Genomic DNA, 20,667 nt, shown 5'->3' with positions numbered 1-20,667 from the left:
GACCCCCCTGGTGGCAACCCCTGAACGCTGCCTTTCGGCTTTCTCTCTCGCTCCCTCTCTCGCTCCCAGTCTTTCTTTCTGAACCTCTTTTCCCGCACTTTCTGTCGAGCTTCTGTATGTGAAACGGATTGGAGGTTATTAAAGGTGTTCCATAGAACTCCGATTCCTTAGAACTCCGATTCGGAGGATTCTCTGGGGACAATATGGCCACCTACTCTCAGGAAGAAAACTGTGAAAGCTAGCAGTCCGACCGCTGAAATTCTGTGGTGTCTTTTGTTGTGATTGGTTGTAGTGCTCGTGTTCTGTTTTAAGTTATGCTGATTTATTATACTGTGCTGAAGCTGATGCTCTTTCACAAGGGGGATACTCAAACAGTGAAAACAAATATTTAAACTTTATTAGACTTCTGTTTTGAGATACAAGCAACATCAAAGATGAAATAAAAAACAAGCATGTTCAAAAGAGATGATGACTTTATTAATAGTAGGCCAAAATGTATGATATTTACAAAGATTTCTGTTCGAAATACAGGAACCGTTTTAAAAGGCTGAGTCTCACACCAGGTGTATTTACGAAGTAGAGAATAATTGGAATTGGACTAAATAGGTAAGAGCCTATTTATGAGTGTTGAAGTTTCGTTTTGATATGGTCCGGTCAAATCCAAAACTATTCTAATGTTGGTTGTATATTGACTTGTTCACTCTGACTTGACCATCCACCTAGGCCCAATTGCACTTTTATGAAAGTGCACTTAAAAAGAAGCCTTTTCTGTTTGCAGATAATCCCTGCACTATTTATCTTACTGACATTTCTTTTTAATATAGAAAAAAATGCAGAATGTTTTTATAACAATATCATAGTGTATACCACTGTTATCCCCAAAAACTGCACTGGCCATTTAAATTTTTGTCTAAAATCTCTGTTCTTTGTCTTCTTTATTGATCCACTCATAGATTGAATGAATATTATAAGTATTCAAAGAGCGTCTATGACTAGCATACTGTTGTCATTGTTGCCATTTTAATTAATAGTAGGGGAAAATGCAGGTTTAATGTGTGGTTGGAAACAAGACATTGTTGGGGTTTTGATCATATCTTATTTGAAATGAATGCCTTTTAGTTTGTTTTGTAGAATTGTGTTTGGGAATTCTGATCATCCCCTTTCATAATTGTCATTACATATTAGCTACAGTAGATCGTAAAATGCTTGTGAATGTCTACAGTGCTTTTCCCAGTAGTTGCATTTGGTTCAAAACTATGTCGTTTTTTTTACTAATCCAATTCAGGAAGCAAAAAAACATTTGACTTTTACCTGAGTTTTGTTTGTTACAACACAAATTCTAAATGCAGGTCAATAAAACACTGGATTTACATGTAACATGTTTGTGTTTCTCTTCTTTGACTGTTGTCTTCACTGTAAACAATTACAGAAATGTATCTTCTGACGAGGGATTTGAAGTGAGCCTGTAGTGTCATGAGGAACCTGCGTCTGAAACTTGATTTAGTGCCCATGAAAATGAAGGGAATGCATTTTATGGTCTTTGGTTATACTTGTATGGTCTCTCTCGGTAGTCTTTTTTATATATATAGAAATATCTGGTTGCTTCCCATCCAGACAGTCTTGAGATTGGATTACCGCTTGCAGGAGGTAATTATAGTCTCTTTGACTTCAACTGTGAATTGAAACCTACAAATGAAGCAACAGCAGTTAGTTTTTAACCTTTTAATTGCAGTCTCTTCAAAACAGTAAAATGCGATATGGAGGGAGTAAGTGCTGTCACAAGACAAAGGTCAACTATCCTTGATGTTACTACATAGCAGGTTTCTATGTACACAGATTTAAAGACAACGGGTATATAACAAGTAAAGGGTAAAGGTATGTATAAAACCAAATATTTTTTACTTGTAAACAAGCTTTTATGGAAACAACTTTATGGAAACTAGCATTGATATAACAGAATAAATGGAATGATGGATTCATAGCTTTGAAACCCAAGTCTTTAGAGGGATCTTAATTGGATGTCTCTACATTCATGTATCTCACCGTGATTTCTATATTACAGTATTTACAGTACAACATATGCTGCATGGGTTTCACCTAACTTTATAACTTTTTCAATTTACCAGGTTACGTCTCCTGATCGTTTACCAAACATTTAAAAAAAATACTTCTAAGAATGGCCTTATGGACTGATCTACAATCCATTTTAGCAAATGCAATATTTTGCGTCAACAATTTTTTTAAAGAATGGTAGGCTATCCTAACCTCCCTCTTGCAGTGTGTCTGCATAGGCAAACTTCACATCATACGTGACCTGATGTCCATTGTCCCAGGCGTACAGCATACCCTCTTTCGGGTTGTAGTCCACCTGTGTGGTATACGTGTAGTTGTTGGTGAACGGCATTCTGGGAATCATCTGAGTGTTTGTGTGCGTGTCGAAGGCATACGACAGGTTGGCGTCCTTGCGGTTGTAGCTGTCGACGGCGTACAGAACGCCGCACACGATGAAACAGTTCCCGTAGCGGTTCCTCCTCAGTCCGGTTCTCCACGTGGTCTCTCTCTGCACGCTCAGGTCCGAGGGGTTCATCCGGGTCAGAACGATCACTTCCTGTAGGAAGCCGTCGTCGTCCAGCGCTGGGTAGATGACCCACAGCCCGCTCTCGTCCACCGCGAAATCAATGTCGGAGTGACCGCGCCATTGCCACGGCGACTCCGTCTCCTCGAAGACGGCATCGTGCAGCATGGTCCAGGCCGCCACGTAGCGCAGGCGCAGGTCGAACTTGATGATGTCGCGGGAAAAGGCGCGGTTGTAGTAGAAGGCTCCATCGTAGACGACGTGACCGGTGCCAATCCAGTTGTAAGGAAGCTTGTAGGAATTGGTGAAACGGCCTAGACAGACAGACAGACACAGAGAGAGAGAGAGAGAGAGAGAGAGAGAGAGAGAGAGAGAGAGAGAGAGAGAGAGAGAGAGAATAAGGTATAAAGAATAGGCTACCAGGCAAATCCTTTTTTCTCCTGGAACTGGATGCGTGTGATATTGTGTGTATTTGATGCTGTGGTACCTCCACTGCTTACCTTGTTTGAAGACATCCATATTGCGGAACTCCAGCAGGTTGTTTCCATAGTAGTAGTTAGTGACATAGATCCTGTCGTCGTTTCCCAGGGGATCTTTCATCCACGCTCCCTCGTTCCGGCCATAATTGTTGTGAGTGACTGGCTCTGAGATTATGGCCAAAGTGTCCTTACATTCACCTGTTGTTGAAAAACTCATGTCAGAAGTCTTTTGTGATTATACTACTGTACAATACTTGGCTTACGTTTGTAGTTTTTACCAGATAATTTTAAAGAACTCTAAAGGAATGAAAACCATGAAAGAAGTTAGGATGAAAATGTCATTAAAATTTAAATATTAAATTAGCCATCACTAAACTCAGCACCCACCAGGCTTCCTGGTAGGTCTCTCTTCATGGTTCTGCCCTGGTTCCACTGGTTCCACTGGTTCTTGTGGAACCTCCACATCCTCCTCGTCCCAGCTGATGCTGTACTTGCGTTTGACTGACGCTGTCTGACTGGTGGTGGTGGTGGTGGTGGCGGAGATGGTGGTGGGCGGTGGAGGGGCAGAGGAGGAAGGGGTGGTGGGGGGCAGTTTTTGTGTCGAAGGCGACATGGTCACGACAGAGGTGGTGGGAGCTGGGGCAGCAGTTGTTGTAACCGGCTCTGTGAACGGGGTCGTTATGGGGGTCACAGGAGCAGAGGTGGTGGTTGCCTGTGTTGTATGACCGAATGTGGTAGCACTTGCTGTAGTTGGGGTCGGTCCTGGGGTGCTAGGAATACTAGTAGTGGCTGTTTGGTTCACTTCTATGTTTCTAGGTGATTCTTGGGTGATTCCAGGGACCAGGGTGGCCAAGGTTGTCACTGTTGTAAGAGGTCTGTCAATGATCTGCCTGGCAGGAGTTTTGGCTGGCCTGACCATCATAGGGATTGGCCACTTAGTTGCTCTGGCAACAGACTGACCACTGGTCCGACCCGTTTTGGGGTGGATGTTTGTGTTCTTGGTTTGGGTTCCTGCAACGGTGAATCCATATGTGGGCACAGTGGTTTCGCGTTCCGGAACGGCACGCTTAGAAGGGGTTGTGACAGCAGGGTTGGTGGTGGCAGGTTGTGCTGGAATGGGCTGTGTTGATTGGCTGGTCTTTCTGGCATCTCCCTTTGGCCCTATCGCCTTTGGCTTAGCTGCTCTTGGACCCGCCCTCTCTCTGGCCCTGGAGGGAGTGGATCTGTGTTGAAGGAGTTGCTCTTCGATGAAGAGATTGACCGGGCCGTCACCACTGAATCCATCATACTCGAAATCTAGTCAAAGAGAGAGGGTTTCGAAATGTGACCAGCATGAAATATAATGTTGGCTATTATAAATTAAAGGACTTTAGTGACACTAGTAACCATACATTGAATAATGGAGATGGCAAACTTGTTCTAAAATGATTCTGCCTGGTTAAATAAAGGATAAATAAAATAAAATAAAAAACTACGCTCAAACAAGTGTAATTCCAGGATGTCAACCAACCACACAAACAGCAGTTAAGACCACAGGGGTTCATGTGAGGCCAGTGACGGAAGAACTTGCTTGTCACTCCGTCGTCACGACAACACGAGTGTTCCAGGACTCACAGTTCTCCCCTGGTTCCCCGTCGTCAGCCACCATGTGGTCAGACTTGTAGTAGGTCACACCCCTGATGGTCATCCCATTGGGGCCTGTCTTTACACCCCCCTGTGGGTCCAGCCTGGCTCTGTCCTGGACGCTCGCCTGCGGGGACAGCCCCGTGGTGGGCTTGGGACCTTCGCTGAAGTCCCTGGAGGATCCAAGACTCCCAACAAACATCTCCTCGTATTTTTCCTGTCAAGAGGATAAAGTGCACAATCTCTCGTCAGTTTGGTTCTTTACTAGCATTTGCAGAGGAGGGAAGATACATGGTTGAGGATTTTCCCTGCAGGTCCCGCCCACCTCTTTGTTCTGATAGGCCGCTGCCCTGTCACTCAGCTCACTGAGATTCTTCCACATTCCCTGTCTCGGTGGGAGCGAGGGCACTGCTGGACTATCCGTCATCTGCAGCCGGGCGGGGGGAGATGCCTGCGGTCCGGTCTCATCCTGGAATTGCTCCTTTGAGACGGTCTGCATGGATGGCAGTAGACAGCATAGGATTAAAATAAATAAACCACCATCGTAGGATGATTTTAATTAAATATGAAGCTCGTGAAGCATATTACAGGCAGTCAAATTAACTGGACAGCAGTAATTAAACAAACGTTAATGTATGTTTTCCCATGAGAGCGTGTCCATGTTTTCCCGACGTACTGCTAATATTCAGCTCACTAGTGAGCTGGTCATACGGTAGGCCTAGGCTGTACTTCAGACAGATTTTACTTTCCATCGTTTCAGGAAAGCCTGGATCAGACCTATGTGCCGTCCAAGTCCATAAAAGGCATTTGCCCGTGGCAAGCAATTGAACAACTAATAAAGTAGCGTTATTGTCCCTGTGAGAGTAGCCTACCTCATTAGACTCGCGAGTGCTCTAAGTCGCATAGCCAATTCAGCGCAGTCGCTCTACGCTTCGTTGGTAGTAAGTTTTTCTAATTGAGTTCATAAACGCTCATGGTTAAGAGTTTGTCCAGAGTGTGTTCTAATTGTTACAGTAATTTAAAGTTGGGTGTGCTAACCAGCTCCGAAAGATTAACTAACTTCTTGTCGATATTAGCCAGGTTTTGAGCACTCAGCAAGGTGGTGCACCTCCACTTCAGTGATGAAAGACTTACTTTCTCAATATTTTCCACGCGATCCAGAAGTTTAGAAGTGACGGAGTGTAGCTTCAGCAGATCCATGCCATAGAAAGACCCTTCCAACAATTCAATGATCGTGGAGAGCTGAAATAACCAAGTAGATTCCATCAGGGTTTCACTCCAAGCTAAGATACAGAAGGTTACCAACATCAAGCATATTCCAAGCAGCAATAATTAATTCCAGGAATCCAAATCTCCTTAATAAATGGGACACATGGTAAAAGCTCATGGTAGAATCATCATCCAAGATGACGTTAGACCCTGGTCTCCATCACTTGTCATGTAGACTTGAGTTCTTTTGACGTTTGTATGGTGAGTTTGCGTCATTTCACCTTTACATTATCTTTCCCAGCCTCTCTAAGTTTCTTCAGTCGGAAGTCCCCCTCGCATGGGTTTACCGCCGACGGCGGGGCGATGCACGCGCACTTGCAGTTGGATCCAGATGTGATAGTCTCCACGGTGTAGAAGTCCTGCGACGTGGCGCTCCCCTCTTCGATCCGCCGGCAGGCGCTCCTGCCCAGGGGTCTGACAACACATTTACACCGACAGTCAGAGCCTTCTGAGAGTGCTTTCACTTTGTCATAATCACCCAGCAGCTACAAAGAGAAAAGGACGGACGCATTTTCCACCACGTAATCACAGCACATTTTCCATAAAGTACAGAAATCCATGCAATTGATGATGCAGCCTGTCTTTAATGACTGCTGAACACATATATAAATAGATAAACGTGACAATATTTTTTTGGAACTTCGATTTTTTTTAAATGTGTGTATGATATTATCCTCACTAACATACCTTGGTAAGAATATTTTCCTGGCTGTCCAGTTCCTCCTGCAGAGTGTCATTTTGGTGTCCCTGGTGATCAGATATATTGGCAGTTTGTTGGTCCGCAGCTGGCAACGCCGTCCGTTCGCTCGGTGCAGCAGAGCACCATCCGAAGAAAACGCACCACATTACGCACAACAGCTTCAATTTAGCCATAATGTTAGCAGTCAGAACACAAGTGGATTTTTTTTTCTTAAAATGTTTTATTCTATAGTCTCTGCTTTTTCATTATCACAGACAATTCATAGAGAAAATGTCATTATGCTTTTTCCCCTTTAAAAAAAAAAAGACAGATTTGCAGATCGCCGTGGCATGTCCTGTTTCATGCCAAATGTTTAAGGTAAAATGCGATGCCCTGGTTCAAATCAGGTGCGGTCCCATGTGTTTGCATCTCCTTGCAAGTAAGTCCACAATAATACCGCCCTTCACTCCTCAGAGACGGAGAGAAAAGAGCTAATGGACCGTAGGGGGGAGAGGAGGAGTCGGCCAAAGTGATGATGCCAGGTGACTTGCGTCTGTACGGTTCTCACAAGGCGAATTTCAGTTTCAAACAAAAAGAGATCAGGAAAACGATTAGGCTGCAAATGATTTTATTGAGTTTTCTCAAATAATTTTTTTTGCTTTAAAATCCTTATTTTAGCCAATGAAAAGTACGGAAACTATTATTGGAAAAATACGTGTAGGTCTTTATTAAAGGTCGAGTCAAAGTTGCTCAGAAGATTGTCTTTGGCAGCCTACAGCCGTTACCTCATCAATGAAACATGCAAGTTTTGTGTTAAACAGTTTATTTTCGTTTCAATTTAAGGCACATAGTTATGTCAATGAATTCAGCCCATGGTGAAGAAAATTAATTTTGCTGTTATACTCAATTCAACAGAATAACAATCGCCACATACATTTAAAAAAAAATCACATTCTTAATTGTCATCCTGTCTCAAGAAACACATCAACTGAGACACTATAAGTTGGTAAGCACACTTTCTCTTTGGGTGGAGAAATGTGTCTTAGTTATTTGAAGAAGACTTAAGAATTAAAGTGCAAGGCCCAACAATAAATCGTGTTTACAACTTCAAGTGCTGAGATCATAATGATATAATACACCTCCACATAAAATGTTAATAAATAGGTAGAGTAGTGCATGTTGTCTCTCAAGCACCCATCTTCCATATGTCCTAGCACAGAGTTCAGTGTGTATGAAGGCCTTGGCCAATAGCCTATATAAAATGAAAATGTCATGAAACATAAATCATTAAAATATTGCAACTCCCTTTAGGTTGATCATCCGGTATCAGCAGTTTGTAGAAAGAGGCTTTAGATGGTGAAGAGTCTTAAGTCCCTCCACACCCATGCTGCTCTATCCGCTCCTCTGCTGCCACTGGCAGGATGAGATGGGAGATGCGGCTCCACAGTCCACTTAACTTGTCTGTGTCCATGCTGTCGAAGGCAGCCGGGTGGTCCGAGGAGAGGAACTTGTCCTTGAGGTGGTCGTCCACCATCTCCTCCACGGCACTGAGCCCCAGGCTGGCCGACACCTCCTCCTTCCCTTCCAGCAGCACGGTGAAGATCAGCGAGGCCCGCTTGTAGGCCGCGTTCTCGTGGTCGCAGTAGCGGTAGAAGATGATGGTGGAGCCCGGAGGCAGCTCCTCGAAGCGGTGGATGACGGCCACGGGCTTGTCTCCCTCGAAGGCGCGCCGGAGCTTGTCGTCGATGTCGAACTTGACCTGGTTGCTGTCCTGGCCGGCCATGCTGTCTCCGTCGATCTGGAGGACGGAGCCGTTGAGGGCGGAGGAGAGGGCGGAGGCCAGACCCTGGGCCAGGCAGTGCAGCGTCCTTTTAGCCCTGCGGCCCGCAGTTAGGATTAGGCTGGCTGGCTCTTTGGGATGGGCTGTCTGGAGGTGTCTTTTCAGGTGTATTTTGCTCCTTCTCCAAAGCTCAAGGTGTTGGCCGGGAAACTGGACCTTAACTCTGTCCATCTCCTTGAGGAAGACGTCTACCCGACTGACCTCCACCTTCTCAGGTACAGACTTGGGTTGTAACAAGACTGCACAGCAGATGCTTAGTACAAGGCCCAGGATACCAATAAGCATGAACTTTGTAGAATTACCTATTGAGAGATAGAGGCAGAAGTTAGTGTTGCTTCAACTTATTTTGTTTCAGTGGAATATATAGAATGCCACTAGATAGACCTGTGTGGTTGTCATCTTCACTTTACCAGGTGGCTGGACCACTGGTTCTTCATCTTGTTTTTCATTACCTTCCTTCTCAGGTTGATTTAGTCCGCTGGAATAGTTTGTTCTCCCATCTGGAACATCCTCCACTCCTCCAAGTGGAACATCCTCTACTCCTCCAAGTGGAACATCCTCTACTCCTCCACGTGGAACATCCTCTACTCCTCCACGTGGAACATCCTCTACTCCTCCACCTGGAACATCCTCCACTCCTCCACCTGGAACATCCTCTACTCCTCCACCTGGAACATCCTCCACTCCTCCACCTGGAACATCCTCTACTCCTCCATGTGGAACATCCTCTACTCCTCCACCTGGAACATCCTCCACTCCTCCACCTGGAACATCCTCCACTCCTCCACGTGGAACATCCTCTACTCCTCCACGTGGAACATCCTCTACTCCTCCACGTGGACCTAGACAGAAGCCAGGGACACAATATTCTAACCAGTGGCAGAAAACCACATACATGCTTAGTACAAGATCCAGCAAACCAAAAAGCATTAACTTTGATGAATCACCTACTGAGAGAGGCTGAAGTTAGTGTTGCTTCAACTTACGTTGTTTAAAGAAATTACAAATATATAAGATAGTGTATATATATAAATACAGTGTACATTTGTATATATATTAGGCCAACGTATACATACAATAGCTATAGAAAGTCTTCACCATTTCAAATAATTCAACCTTAAACCTTACTTGGGGGGTCTGTGGTTGGGGTTTCCAGTAGGGGATCTTTAGATTGTTCATCAAACAGTATCTGCTTTTCATCGTCTTCTTTCTCAAGTTTCTTTAGTTCACACTCAGCTGTGGTTGTCTCCACTTTGACAGGGAGCTGAACCCCTGGACCACAGTTACAGAAAACAAACAGAAAAACCACATACAATAAGCATAAAATGTTCTGCACAACTTGTAGGAAAGTTGATTTGAGGAATTGTGCCGTCTCACCGTCTACAGACTCGCTGTTTACACTGTTGCCACGGGAATCAATCGCCTCGCTCTGTGCCTCTGGTACTGGTGTTGATGCATTCTGCTCTGTCTGACCTGTTCATCAGGAAAAACACATTTCCTTGAAATAACAGCCAATGGAGATGTTTTTACAATATAGTCTTATTCATGTGTCATGAGCTAGAATAAGATACTTTTTTTGTCCAAACAACTGAAATTTGTATATAAAGCTGTGCTGGAGTTGTTTAAATCAAGAATCTTACATGTATCGGTCTCAGGATTGGAGATTTCCTTCTCGCCATCTAGTTCAAACTTCGGTTCGGCTTTGATGACGCCACGGTCTGTTGGATCGTCTTGTGTTGTGGTCTGTGTGCTACTGACACTTTCCGTTTCATTATCACTGCCTACTGTTTTTTTTTTTTTTTAAAGGAAGATTTATAAATGTAATTTACAAAAGACATTTAAGAAATCTTGGCATTTCCTCATTCTTGTGAAGGTGAAGTTCACGGGTGGCACATTCAATAATTATCAATCATCATTATAAAAACGAACTAAACTAACTAACCATTAATTTGTAATATATGATTGTGATAATTACCTTCTGAAGCCTTTTTTGCAGTGCCCTCTGTATTCTCATCACTTCCATTAAGCACATCACTACTCCCTGACGCTCGTGGCAATGACGTACCTAATTGATAAATAAAGATATCAAGTATTGAAAAAATCAATACTGTCTTTGCCTACTAATAGCTGTGAAAGCGTTTTATCTCACCATTCGAGCCTTGTGAAATGGTGTTCGCCTCTGACATGCCTTTGAATATTGGACACCTCACTTAAATCCTGTACAGAAAGAATGTAGCAGTAAGCATTGGTACTATTGTTTACAATACATTGTTGCTACGAGTTAACTGGACAATAAAAGTACATAGCTGGGTCTATTTTGTAAGGTAGCTTTAGCTACCACCTGGGTTAGATAACCAGCTGTAAGCATTGTCATTTATTGGTCAGCTAGCTGGTTAGGTTAGCTTCAACTGGTATGCAGTACGCAGGCATGCTATGTCACATACCCTTTCATTTATGCACTTCTAGTTGATATCCCTACTGTATGCTATGTCATGCGAGTACAGCAAAACAAGATGTACCTTTTAATAATTCCCGATGTGCCTAAATATCCTCCAAAATGTCATACGGAAGCGCCAAAGCAATAACAGTCATCCAACCTTTGACCGCTTACATTATTACACTTCCGGTTTACCTTTTTGTCTTCAAAATAAAAGCACGTGAAACAGTGCTGTACATGCAGCTAAATATATCCCTTTACAGTTTTGCATTGTGCATTATGTTATAGTTTTGAGTGTTGCTGAATGTATGCCATTGTGTGGCCGGTCTGTTTAGTTTATTTAGGGAACCGGGCAAGTTGTATGATGTAGCTAGACTATTAGCCTGCAACTATTCTGGCCCAAAACTTATTCCGGCACAGAGGGTGGCAGTAATGTAACTGTCTCGTTGGATGTTAACCGCTATTAAAAACCATAGAAGAACATTCCGACGAGGTGGAAAATACTCAGTTGGGTCTGTAGAATACCTTTAATGGTGTTATATGTTAAACGATACTCTTGAAGAATGCTTATTTTTTGTGAAAACACAGACGTTACAGAGACAACTGTTAACACTGCCTTACAAGGTCGCCTGTGGCAAGTCGAAACGGAAGCTGGACCTAGCTAGCTAGCTACTACCACCAATTTCCGTTTTTTCTTTTTCAACTTGAAACAACTGGTCTGGAGTCACACGCTAGTTAACATTTTTATTTAAAAAATTCTGACACCATGAGTTCTAAAGTTTTACAAAATAGTGTTGCCCAACCTTCGACAAAGAGATTAACAAGACAATCATCCAAAGGTTTGTATTAAGTCAGTCGTTAGGTATCGTTAGGTTGGTAGTTACGTTAAATAGACTAGCTTTAGCTATGCTGGTAAAAGTTAGAAAGTTAGACTAACTTTTGATTACTTTTGCGATGTAGTTGGGATTTAGCAAACTGTATCTGCCTGACGCAACTTGTAGCTAGTTAACTACTAGTTACTTAACTAAAATGTCACTACGCATGATTTTATTGTGGCACCCGGCCTCGTTGAGTCACAATGACTTTTTATTTATTTATCGCATTGCATTACACTAGTTTACGTTGAGCCAACACCAAGAGGTCCACTCAAGAGAAGGGCTCAAAACAAGAAGGCAGAGAATAAAATACCACCCACTGCAGTCAACGGCTCCGGAGACGACGAGGAAAATGGTAATACCAAGTAGCCTTCTGGTTATTTAGTATTTAAAAGTGGTTTGTCCGCCCGTTAGCTAGCATGTTGACCGGTGGATCACTGACAGCTGATAACAATCTTCCTGTCTCAGAGTCCCCCAGCAAGAAGAGTAAATTGGAGGTTGAAGAAGCGGCTGATGGCAGTGGGGACGAGATGGATGTCCAGGATACAAATGAAGACGACAAACCGAAACAGAATGATGACCAAGAGATGAGTGCAGAAGATGATTCTCTACCTGTTGCCTCTGACCTAAAAAGTGAGACACTTCTTACTGACTCACTCTGGCCTACAGCCATTGAAGTTGCACACTAGAAAACGGACTTTTCTGCTCTTTGTCCTGGGACAGGGTCCAAAGATGAATTCCTAAAGAGGGGGATGACCTTAGACACAACAGTTAAGAGTCTCCAAAGTCGTAGATCTGTTCGTACACAAAATCAAGTCCCAGACCTGCTCAGAATCAAGACAGGTACAAAAAAAAACGTATTGGTTCAAGGAATAATGAATGATAAATAGTGCTCATTTGATTGCATGCTTTTCATATTCCTGATTCTTAAACGATTGTTTTCAGGTGAACCTTTAAATAAAGATGTTGTCTCGGACAAGTTTGCTCCCAGACCCAAACAAGTGGAGACTGCAAGGAGCACCATGTCAGAGTACAGACAGAAAATGGAAGGAAGAGTGAAGTCCACTTGTAATTACTTTCATATTTGTCATTCGTCGCTGTTTCAAAATGCCAGGACTACATTTGAAGTAGGACAAAGGTTGGTTATTTTGTTATCTTTGAACCCAAATGCAATATGATGAATCGCAAATCTCTGTTCAGGTCCTCAGAGAACAGTATATGCCACTTTGAATGCCTCTCACACGCCACAATATCAGCTGAACAATAAATCTCCCCAAACCACTAAACTCCAAAAGCAAGGTACTGAAATGTTCTGCTCTAGTGAAATAAGTATGTAAATACATTTATAGTGTGTTTTTTTTTCCTCTAATCCCCCTTTTTTGTTTTTCTTGTTTTGAAGCTAAAAGGAAATTGTCAGTTACCAAGCAACCGTCTGTGCCATCCTCCAAAGGTCGGTTTGTACATTAGTGGACGAGAAAAGGTGTACATTCTTGCATGTGTCATCTTCTGTTGGTTAAAACTTTCTCTTGTCCTGACAGGGTGTATGGTATGGAGGCTTTTGAAAATCGTTCTGGCTCTTGTCACAGTTGCCTTGGGTATCCTGGCTTACCAAATGCTAGCCCATCAACCTGGAGCAGATGCAGGGCATCCAGCCACCCCTCCAGCTAATTTTGAGGCTCATCTATCTCACCTCGAGGCCCAATTCGCCCGTCAACTTCCAGAGTTGTGGAGGAGAAGCAGGATCCACTTAACGAAGCACCTCCAGACAGCCCATCCCAAAGAGCCAGCCAGCCTGATCCTGACTGCGGGCCGCGGGGCTGAAAGGACGCTGCGCTGCCTGGCCCAGGGTCTGGCCTCCGGCCTCTCCTCCGCCCTCAACGGCTCCGTCCTCCAGATCGACGGAGACAGCATGGCCGGCAAGGACAGCAACCAGGTCAAGTTCGACATCGACGACAAGCTCCGGCGAGCCTTCGAGGGGGACAAGCCCGTGGCCGTCATCCACCGCTTCGAGGAGCTGCCTCCGGGCTCCACCATCATCTTCTACCGCTACTGCGACCACGAGAACGCGGCCTACAAGCGGGCCTCGCTGATCTTCACCGTGCTGCTCCCCCAGGAGGCGGTAGGTCATGAGCACAACCTCAAGGAGGTGGAGGAGATGGTGGAAGACCACCTCAAGGACAAGTTCCTCTCCTCAGACCACCCGGCTTCCTTCGACAGCATGGACACGGACAAGTTAAGTGGACTGTGGAGCCGGATCTCCCATCTCATCCTGCCAGTGGCAGCAGAGGAGAGGATAGAGCAGCATGGGTGCGTAACCTGAACGGAACTGATCTGACAACCCAGGTTACAAGTCGGCACGCCTGATAAGGACCAGGCGTGCTCCTCTCCCCCCTAGCGGAGAGCGGGAGCAGTGGACTCACTTCTTGAGACGGTGTCAGAGCGTCCGGATGGGGCTAAACAGGTCAACCTAGAGCTTGTGTGATCCTCTTCCAAATGCCGACATGACTTTGGTCAACTCTGACGTGTTCTACATCAGCCTACTCTGAAAGTTTGATTGCAGTCATCTTCACTGGTATCCAGAGTGATTGTGTGATTGCAAGCGCTGTGGGTTTTTGTTCCTGGCCCAAAGTTTTCTATAGAGATGCACAAAATGAATTTTATAAGATTATCTATTTGTTGATACTTTGTCCTTTGCACTGTACGGTTCTAAGAAAATGGTAGCATATGTTTTATGGCTTTGGAAGGGACTGCACTTAAATGATAAAAAGTTATAATTGATATGTTACTGAGTTCTTAGACTGGTTATATCCTTATGTAGATTAATATGCATATTTTGTATACCCTGAATCTAAACTTTGACCTACGTGTTAATAAAATGACTGAAACTCAGTTTATTTAAATTCAACCAATCAAAATGTCCCTTCCTGTGTGTACAAGTTTGCACTAATTCTCTCTTGATTTGTTTTACAAGTTATTTAGAATGATTGGTACTCTTAAATGGGAGTAAAAATTATTTAGTGGCTGCAAAAGGTTTGTTCATGTGTTTTGTTATTGGCTGAATTAAAATATATATTAAACTACTCTGTTGACTTTTGTTGAACAGATGTACAACATTTGTAAGAATTAATAACTAGACTACCTAACTGGCACGGGTTTTAACTTTTTTTTCCACGGTTTTAATCTGTTTATGTCAACGGCCTTGTTACTATGAGGAAGTAAACTTAATGGGTCAGCTTCTGTCAATCATTCACTATTATTGAGTAATGAAGGTTTGAAAGCTTTGCTTATACAGATATTAATCAATATTACTTAATCTGGCTTTTCTTTTCCATAATTATTTGAGTAGGTGTATATTAGCACAACAACACTAAATTCAAGCAGTAGGCAGCAGGTATGCTTTATTTGCACAGTCCAAGTCTTTTATTGTCAGATGCACAGAACAACACAGGGTCAGACTGGGTGCTGAAATTCTTAGGACAAGACAACGCAAAGCAACCTGGCATAACGTTACATATATGTACACAGAACATAGATTACATCTATGATAAGCAAAAATATAGTAAACCTCCTAAAATACAATAATATACCATATTCAATACAGTATACTAAACCTCTAAATACACATAATAACCTATACTAACCTTATAAACCTATACTAACCTAAGACAAGTTCAATAGTGCAATATTACTGATAGTGCAACAGTGCAGTTTCGTTTAAAATAACCATGGTTACAGTCTATAAATGATCACAAGACCTTCATTATTCTACCAACCACATTGCCCAGATGCATTTACATTACATTTACATTTAGTCATTTAGCAGACGCTCTTATCCAGAGCGACTTACAGTAAGTACAGGGACATTCCCCCCTAGGCAAGTAGGGTGAAGTGCCTTGCCCAAGGACACAACATCAGTTGGCATGACCGGGAATCGAACTGGCAACCTTCGGATTACTAGCCCGACTCCCTCACCGCTCAGAGACCCTGCAATATACATATATTTGTTTTTTCACTCCAATGGGAATGTTTGACTTGAGCAATTGTTTTTGTTGTAGTTGAAGCTTGATAACAGATTTCCACAGAAGAGTGTCATAATCAGCTCAGAGGTATGCAACTTGGAGAAGTGGAGTGTGTGAGGGGTGTGTTTAGGCACGACTCAGAATAATCATTAACCAACTTTGTTCTCAGGAGGAAGATAAATGACAGAGCAAACAGAATAGGAGAAAGCAGTACAATGTTGTCACAACACATGACATCAAGCAGGCCATTTGCTACTGTTGATAACACAAAATAAATAATGCTCTGGCCCATTTGGACCGCGCCCGACCCAGTGAGATACTGGGTTAACTTTTGTCCGGTACATGAATTTGATTCTAAACTATCATGAAAGGTGCAATAAACGAGTGCAAAACAAACAAAACCATGTACACATCTAAAACATTTGTCTTTTGCAAACATTACAGTGCAAAACGCAATAGACAAAATCATTCTAAAACAAATAAGAGAAAGTGAATATGATATACTGTACCGTAATATTCATATGACTAATTACCTCTTACAACTATAACTATAACAACTATAACTCCAAAGCCTCCAAAGCAGAAGATGGTCAAAGGGATTTCGCATGAAAGTGATTCCTGTAAAATTTGAGAAAAATCAGTTAGAAACTTTGTAATATGGCCCATCATTTTAGTATGTTTGGGTTCAAGTATATTTGTCTGTTTCCATCTCTACTCTCATTGAGACAAGTAACACAGTGTGTTGTATATCAATCTTTATCAAGATCTTTATCTTACATTTACATTTATTCATTTAGCAGACGCTTTTATCCAAAGCGACTTCCAAGAGAGAGCTTTACAAAGTGCATAGGTCACTGATCATAACAACAAGATAGCCAAAAAACATTGCGCTCTGTCATTTGTACTCTTGTACAAATGTAGCCCTGAAACAGATCACATTGAATGATCTTACATGTGTTGATGTAGTACTGGTATCTGTTGACGTAGTACTGGTATCTGTTGACGTAGTACTGGTATCTGTTGATGTAGTACTGGTATCTGTTGACATAGTACTGGTATCTGTTGATGTAGTACTGGTATCTGTTGATGTAGTACTGGGAGCTGTTGATGTAGTACTGGTATCTGTTGACGTAGTACTGGTATCTGTTGACGTAGTACTGGGAGCTGTTGATGTAGTACTGTGAGCTGTTGATGTAGTACTGGGAGATGTTGATGAAGTACTGGGAGCTGTTGATGTAGTACTGGGAGATGTTGATGAAGTACTGGGAGATGTTGATGTAGTACTGGTATCTGTTGATGTAGTACTGGGAACTGTTGATGTAGTACTGGGAGCTGTTGATGTAGTACTGGGAGCTGTTGATGTAGTACTGGGAGATGTTGATGAAGTACTGGGAGCTGTTGATGTAGTACTGGGAGATGTTGATGTAGTACTGGGAGCTGTTGATGTAGTACTGGGAGCTGTTGATGTAGTACTGGGAGATGTTGATGAAGTACTGGGAGCTGTTGATGTAGTACTGGGAGATGTTGATGTAGTACTGGGAGATGTTGATGAAGTACTGGGAGCTGTTGATGTAGTACTGGGAGATGTTGATGTAGTACTGGGAGATGTTGATGAAGTACTGGGAGATGTTGATGTAGTACTGGGAGATGTTGATGAAGTACTGGGAGCTGTTGATGTAGTACTGGGAGATGTTGATGTGCTACTAGGAGATGGAGTTGTAGCTAGTACAATATCATTTGGTTTCCAGAATGTTGCATAATCTTGTACAAATGTAGCCCTGAAACAGATCACATTGAATGATTTAGAAAAAATATGAAATACAGATAAATACAGATACAATTGACATGATTCAGTTTACTGGTCTTTAGACAGTTTTGTTGTCTTTTGTTGTTTTATACTAGCAGTTTGTCAGCATAAAACTTTTGTCAGATACTGTAATTAACTGCTTACCGAAAATAGAAAGTTCCAGTTTCAGGTGCGATCCATGTTACAGTGACTAATGTCTTTTCAATTTGGTCCGTCTGAGAAACAGCTGAACCCTAGAAGGAAATAAAGTTCAGCCTTAATCAATCAAAGACTGATTCATGTGTAGATCTATAATATTCTGTTCAGTAACAATGCAAGTTTGATATGTATTTCTTATATGATTACAGTAATTTTATCAACATTGATCATCTGATATTATTGGCCTATAAAGATGGATACGGTTGGAAGACGAAATTGGTGACAAGAAAAATACCAAAATGCATAGAACGCATGTATTTATGTACAAACTTACATTAAGCCCATTACAATTTAGCAATGTCGTAAAACTGTTAGCCTCGAACTTGCCAACTGAGGGCTCATTCACATCTGATGATTTTCGGGCATCCAACATGAATCCCGTAAACATGGCAGTTGTTTCAGATTTAAGCGTCACTGAAAGTCAAGTTTGACATTGATTCTATATCACATTTTATTTTTCATACATGAGCACATTTAAAGTCAGACTTTTACTGAAGTAGAAATGCACGTGATATGGTTCAAGGTATCCATAGTAGCCTACCCACGAGTCTCGGGTACATTCTCAACACACACTCTTTTAAACACTTTGATTTACAACATCAATGGCAAAAAAATAGTATTCACCTGAAACCTTTCCACCTTTTTTAGCATTTATATTTAATGGACTGACACTGAATGGAGCTTCTCCGGGACTCACACTAAATGGATGATGGTCAGGCAACAAGGAACCACAAGACCGCTCAAAGCCTGGGTAAGTGCCCTCAGAGAATGTATCAGAGATTTTTATGACGTTAATTCCGATTAAAATATTAAGGATCTTGCGGACAGAACACATCTGAAAAAAGTGACATTTCTTTGACATTTTGCATTTCACAAATAAGGTAAGAAAAACAAATTATGCCTTAGCAATCTTAAACGTTTTCTACAACGAAAACCAGTCACAAAGATTAAAGGTTATAGTCCAATCAACACTTAATCCTCTTTCGAAAAGTTGTTTTCTACTTTAACATTACTTTAAATTAAATGTTTTCTAATGTAGCAAGTTTTTAACTTACCGTTAGGCTTGTGTGTGTACACTATCTACTGTACTGAGGGGCACGAGGGAGTGTACTATTCTGAAGCGCGCTCAGTCTCCGTACCCGTGGACACGTGGAATCTTTTTTTTACTAAACCAATGATTATAGCTTGTTGCTAGGGCGTACAATAGGCTACGTGCTTTTAAGTAGGCCTATGTGTATTCAGCACTCTGGTGCATGGGATTCAACGTCGTCTTTCAGTTTTTACTGTTTCTACATTCTTCCCCTGACCACAAATGTATGGATTTTATTGACTTTAAGTGATACTATTGACCAATACAATGTTCTTTAAAATGTTTCCTGAAGCTCTGTAGAATTGTTGTTGTTTGTGTGACACTCACTGTCTGAAAACGTACACTCAGTACATTGATCCCATTGAGTAGACGTTAACCGTTCTGCTCTGTAAAACATCTGTGCTTTGCCGATGAAAAACTTTCGACAAAATTACTTTCAAATGATTTCTGAACTTCACTCCAAGGAATGCATAGAATACAGGGTTGAGACAACAATGGGAAAATGCAATGAGTCGACACACATAGAACGCGTAATCAAGATTTGTACTGACTTCACATTCATGTTCATAGTCAGACATCTTCATTAAAAATATAACCACATTATACGGAGTCCAACCCAAGAAAAATACGGCCACAATACTGAAAATGAGCTTCACAGTTCTATTCCTCATGTGTGATCTTGACTTGAGAATTTTCCCCAAAATCCTCACATAACAAAAAGCCATCACTGCAAAGGCAGACAAGAAAAACAAGTTTTGTTGGTAGGTACCGATTTCTTTCCACCAGACATCCTCGTATTCACAGTGCCACATGTCTGTGTGTGGGTTCAACTGGACATCCGTGAAAATCAGCGCTGGTGTTGCTGCAGCAAAGCTAACAATCCAAATGATGAGGGAGGACACGAACCCATAGCAGCCCTTTTGTGCACCAAGGTCGGACAGAGGATGAACCACGGCAAGGTAGCGGTGAATAGTCATGATTGTCAGGAACAACATACTGCTGTAGAACCCAGCATAGAAAATCAGAGTGATGGCTTTACAGGTGACCTCCTCAAAAATCCATCCCCAGATGTCGTTAACCGCCCAGATGGGCAGGCTCGCGGTGAACAACAAGTCCGACAGGGCCATGTTGAGGATGAAGATGTTAGTGAGAGACTTGAGGTTTTCGTACAGAACCAGGATTATGAGAACCAAAAGATTGCCAACCAGACTCAAGATGATGACAACAGAGTAAAAGGCAGGGGTGACCATTGAGCCAAACTTGGCAACCTGTTCCTTGTCACAGACCTGGTCTCCATAGTCAGTGTCATATGCCGGAGTTGTTTCACTGTTCTCCATGGAAATGTTATTAAAAAAACCCCTGAAAAGGTGATGTAGAAAGCAGACATGTTTGACAAAAAATTGATTGTGAAATTGAATGCCTAAATAATCAGTGTCCACAAGTACTGTGCAATGATTCCACCATTAGCTACTGCAATTAAATAGGCAATGGAATAATGAATCATACAGAAAGTGCATAAAACAAACAGGAACATAAAAATAGTGAAACTACCTGTTGTCGATAGGTGTATTGGCTCCTCTGTGATTTTCTGTTATGCGTTGTGCGTATTATACCCCTAAAAGTGAGAAAAGGAAGTTTCCTTAAATGCCACAAGCTGCAGACTGAACACGTCATTGGAGGTATTGTAATATTTAGACCAATGCCACAGGTGTTGGCGTGTGGCCTCAGGCCTTAAGCTGTGGCATCCTGTTTTTTTTCTACTTTTCTGACTTTCTG

The 20,667-nt window shown here is 42.4% G+C and overlaps 5 protein-coding genes across 10 annotated transcripts in view; 2 read left to right on the top strand and 3 right to left on the bottom strand.

Moving 5' to 3' along the window:
• atf6 (activating transcription factor 6) overlaps positions 1 to 1,377 on the top strand; it is a 30,852-nt gene extending 29,475 nt beyond the window's left edge. Inside the window, exon 16 of the mRNA XM_067230417.1 lies at positions 1 to 1,377. This exon is cut by the window's left edge and continues 663 nt beyond it. The gene's annotated coding sequence lies outside the window, so the exon portion shown is untranslated.
• Positions 1,378 to 1,707: 330 nt separating this feature from the next.
• On the bottom strand, positions 1,708 to 7,030 carry olfml2ba (olfactomedin-like 2Ba). Of its 2 annotated transcripts, none has more exons than XM_067230415.1 (8): positions 6,634 to 7,030; positions 6,168 to 6,431; positions 5,812 to 5,919; positions 5,003 to 5,170; positions 4,669 to 4,894; positions 3,442 to 4,350; positions 3,076 to 3,252; positions 1,708 to 2,889 (listed from the first exon to the last, which is right to left on the bottom strand). In XM_067230415.1, the coding sequence occupies exons 1-8, from the start codon at positions 6,817 to 6,819 to the stop codon at positions 2,261 to 2,263; spliced, it is 2,667 nt and encodes an 888-aa protein (XP_067086516.1). In that variant the 5' UTR covers positions 6,820 to 7,030; the 3' UTR covers positions 1,708 to 2,260. The 2 variants fall into 2 exon arrangements, with proteins under 2 accessions (XP_067086516.1, XP_067086517.1); XM_067230416.1 differs by having other exon boundaries at positions 6,168 to 6,360; positions 6,634 to 6,795.
• A 241-nt stretch (positions 7,031 to 7,271) lies between these two features.
• On the bottom strand, positions 7,272 to 12,145 carry LOC136936837 (torsin-1A-interacting protein 2-like). Of its 5 annotated transcripts, none has more exons than XM_067230487.1 (8): positions 12,098 to 12,145; positions 10,615 to 10,682; positions 10,441 to 10,530; positions 10,106 to 10,249; positions 9,843 to 9,938; positions 9,594 to 9,737; positions 8,918 to 9,334; positions 7,272 to 8,767 (listed from the first exon to the last, which is right to left on the bottom strand). In XM_067230487.1, the coding sequence occupies exons 2-8, from the start codon at positions 10,649 to 10,651 to the stop codon at positions 7,992 to 7,994; spliced, it is 1,704 nt and encodes a 567-aa protein (XP_067086588.1). In that variant the 5' UTR covers positions 10,652 to 10,682; positions 12,098 to 12,145; the 3' UTR covers positions 7,272 to 7,991. The 5 variants fall into 5 exon arrangements, with proteins under 5 accessions (XP_067086588.1, XP_067086586.1, XP_067086590.1 ...); XM_067230485.1 differs by lacking the exon at positions 12,098 to 12,145 and adding an exon at positions 10,985 to 11,078; XM_067230489.1 differs by lacking the exon at positions 12,098 to 12,145 and adding an exon at positions 10,985 to 11,078 and having other exon boundaries at positions 8,918 to 9,307.
• On the top strand, positions 11,386 to 14,909 carry LOC136936838 (torsin-1A-interacting protein 2-like). Its single transcript, XM_067230490.1, has 8 exons — positions 11,386 to 11,741; positions 12,019 to 12,132; positions 12,246 to 12,410; positions 12,501 to 12,620; positions 12,723 to 12,845; positions 12,978 to 13,076; positions 13,177 to 13,227; positions 13,316 to 14,909. Exons 1-8 carry the CDS (start codon positions 11,669 to 11,671, stop codon positions 14,095 to 14,097), a joined length of 1,527 nt encoding a protein of 508 aa, XP_067086591.1. The 5' UTR covers positions 11,386 to 11,668; the 3' UTR covers positions 14,098 to 14,909.
• A 4,050-nt stretch (positions 14,910 to 18,959) lies between these two features.
• Positions 18,960 to 20,228, bottom strand: xcr1a.1 (chemokine (C motif) receptor 1a, duplicate 1). Its single transcript, XM_067230537.1, has one exon. The coding sequence runs from the start codon at positions 20,226 to 20,228 to the stop codon at positions 19,236 to 19,238; it is 993 nt and encodes a 330-aa protein (XP_067086638.1). The 3' UTR covers positions 18,960 to 19,235.
• Positions 20,229 to 20,667: the final 439 nt, after the last annotated feature.

This window comes from Osmerus mordax, chromosome 27, assembly GCF_038355195.1.
Source record: "Osmerus mordax isolate fOsmMor3 chromosome 27, fOsmMor3.pri, whole genome shotgun sequence".
Classification (NCBI taxonomy): domain Eukaryota; kingdom Metazoa; phylum Chordata; class Actinopteri; order Osmeriformes; family Osmeridae; genus Osmerus; species Osmerus mordax.
The sequence above is the reverse complement of the archived record's forward strand: the minus strand, read 5'-3'. Positions and strand labels throughout refer to the sequence as shown.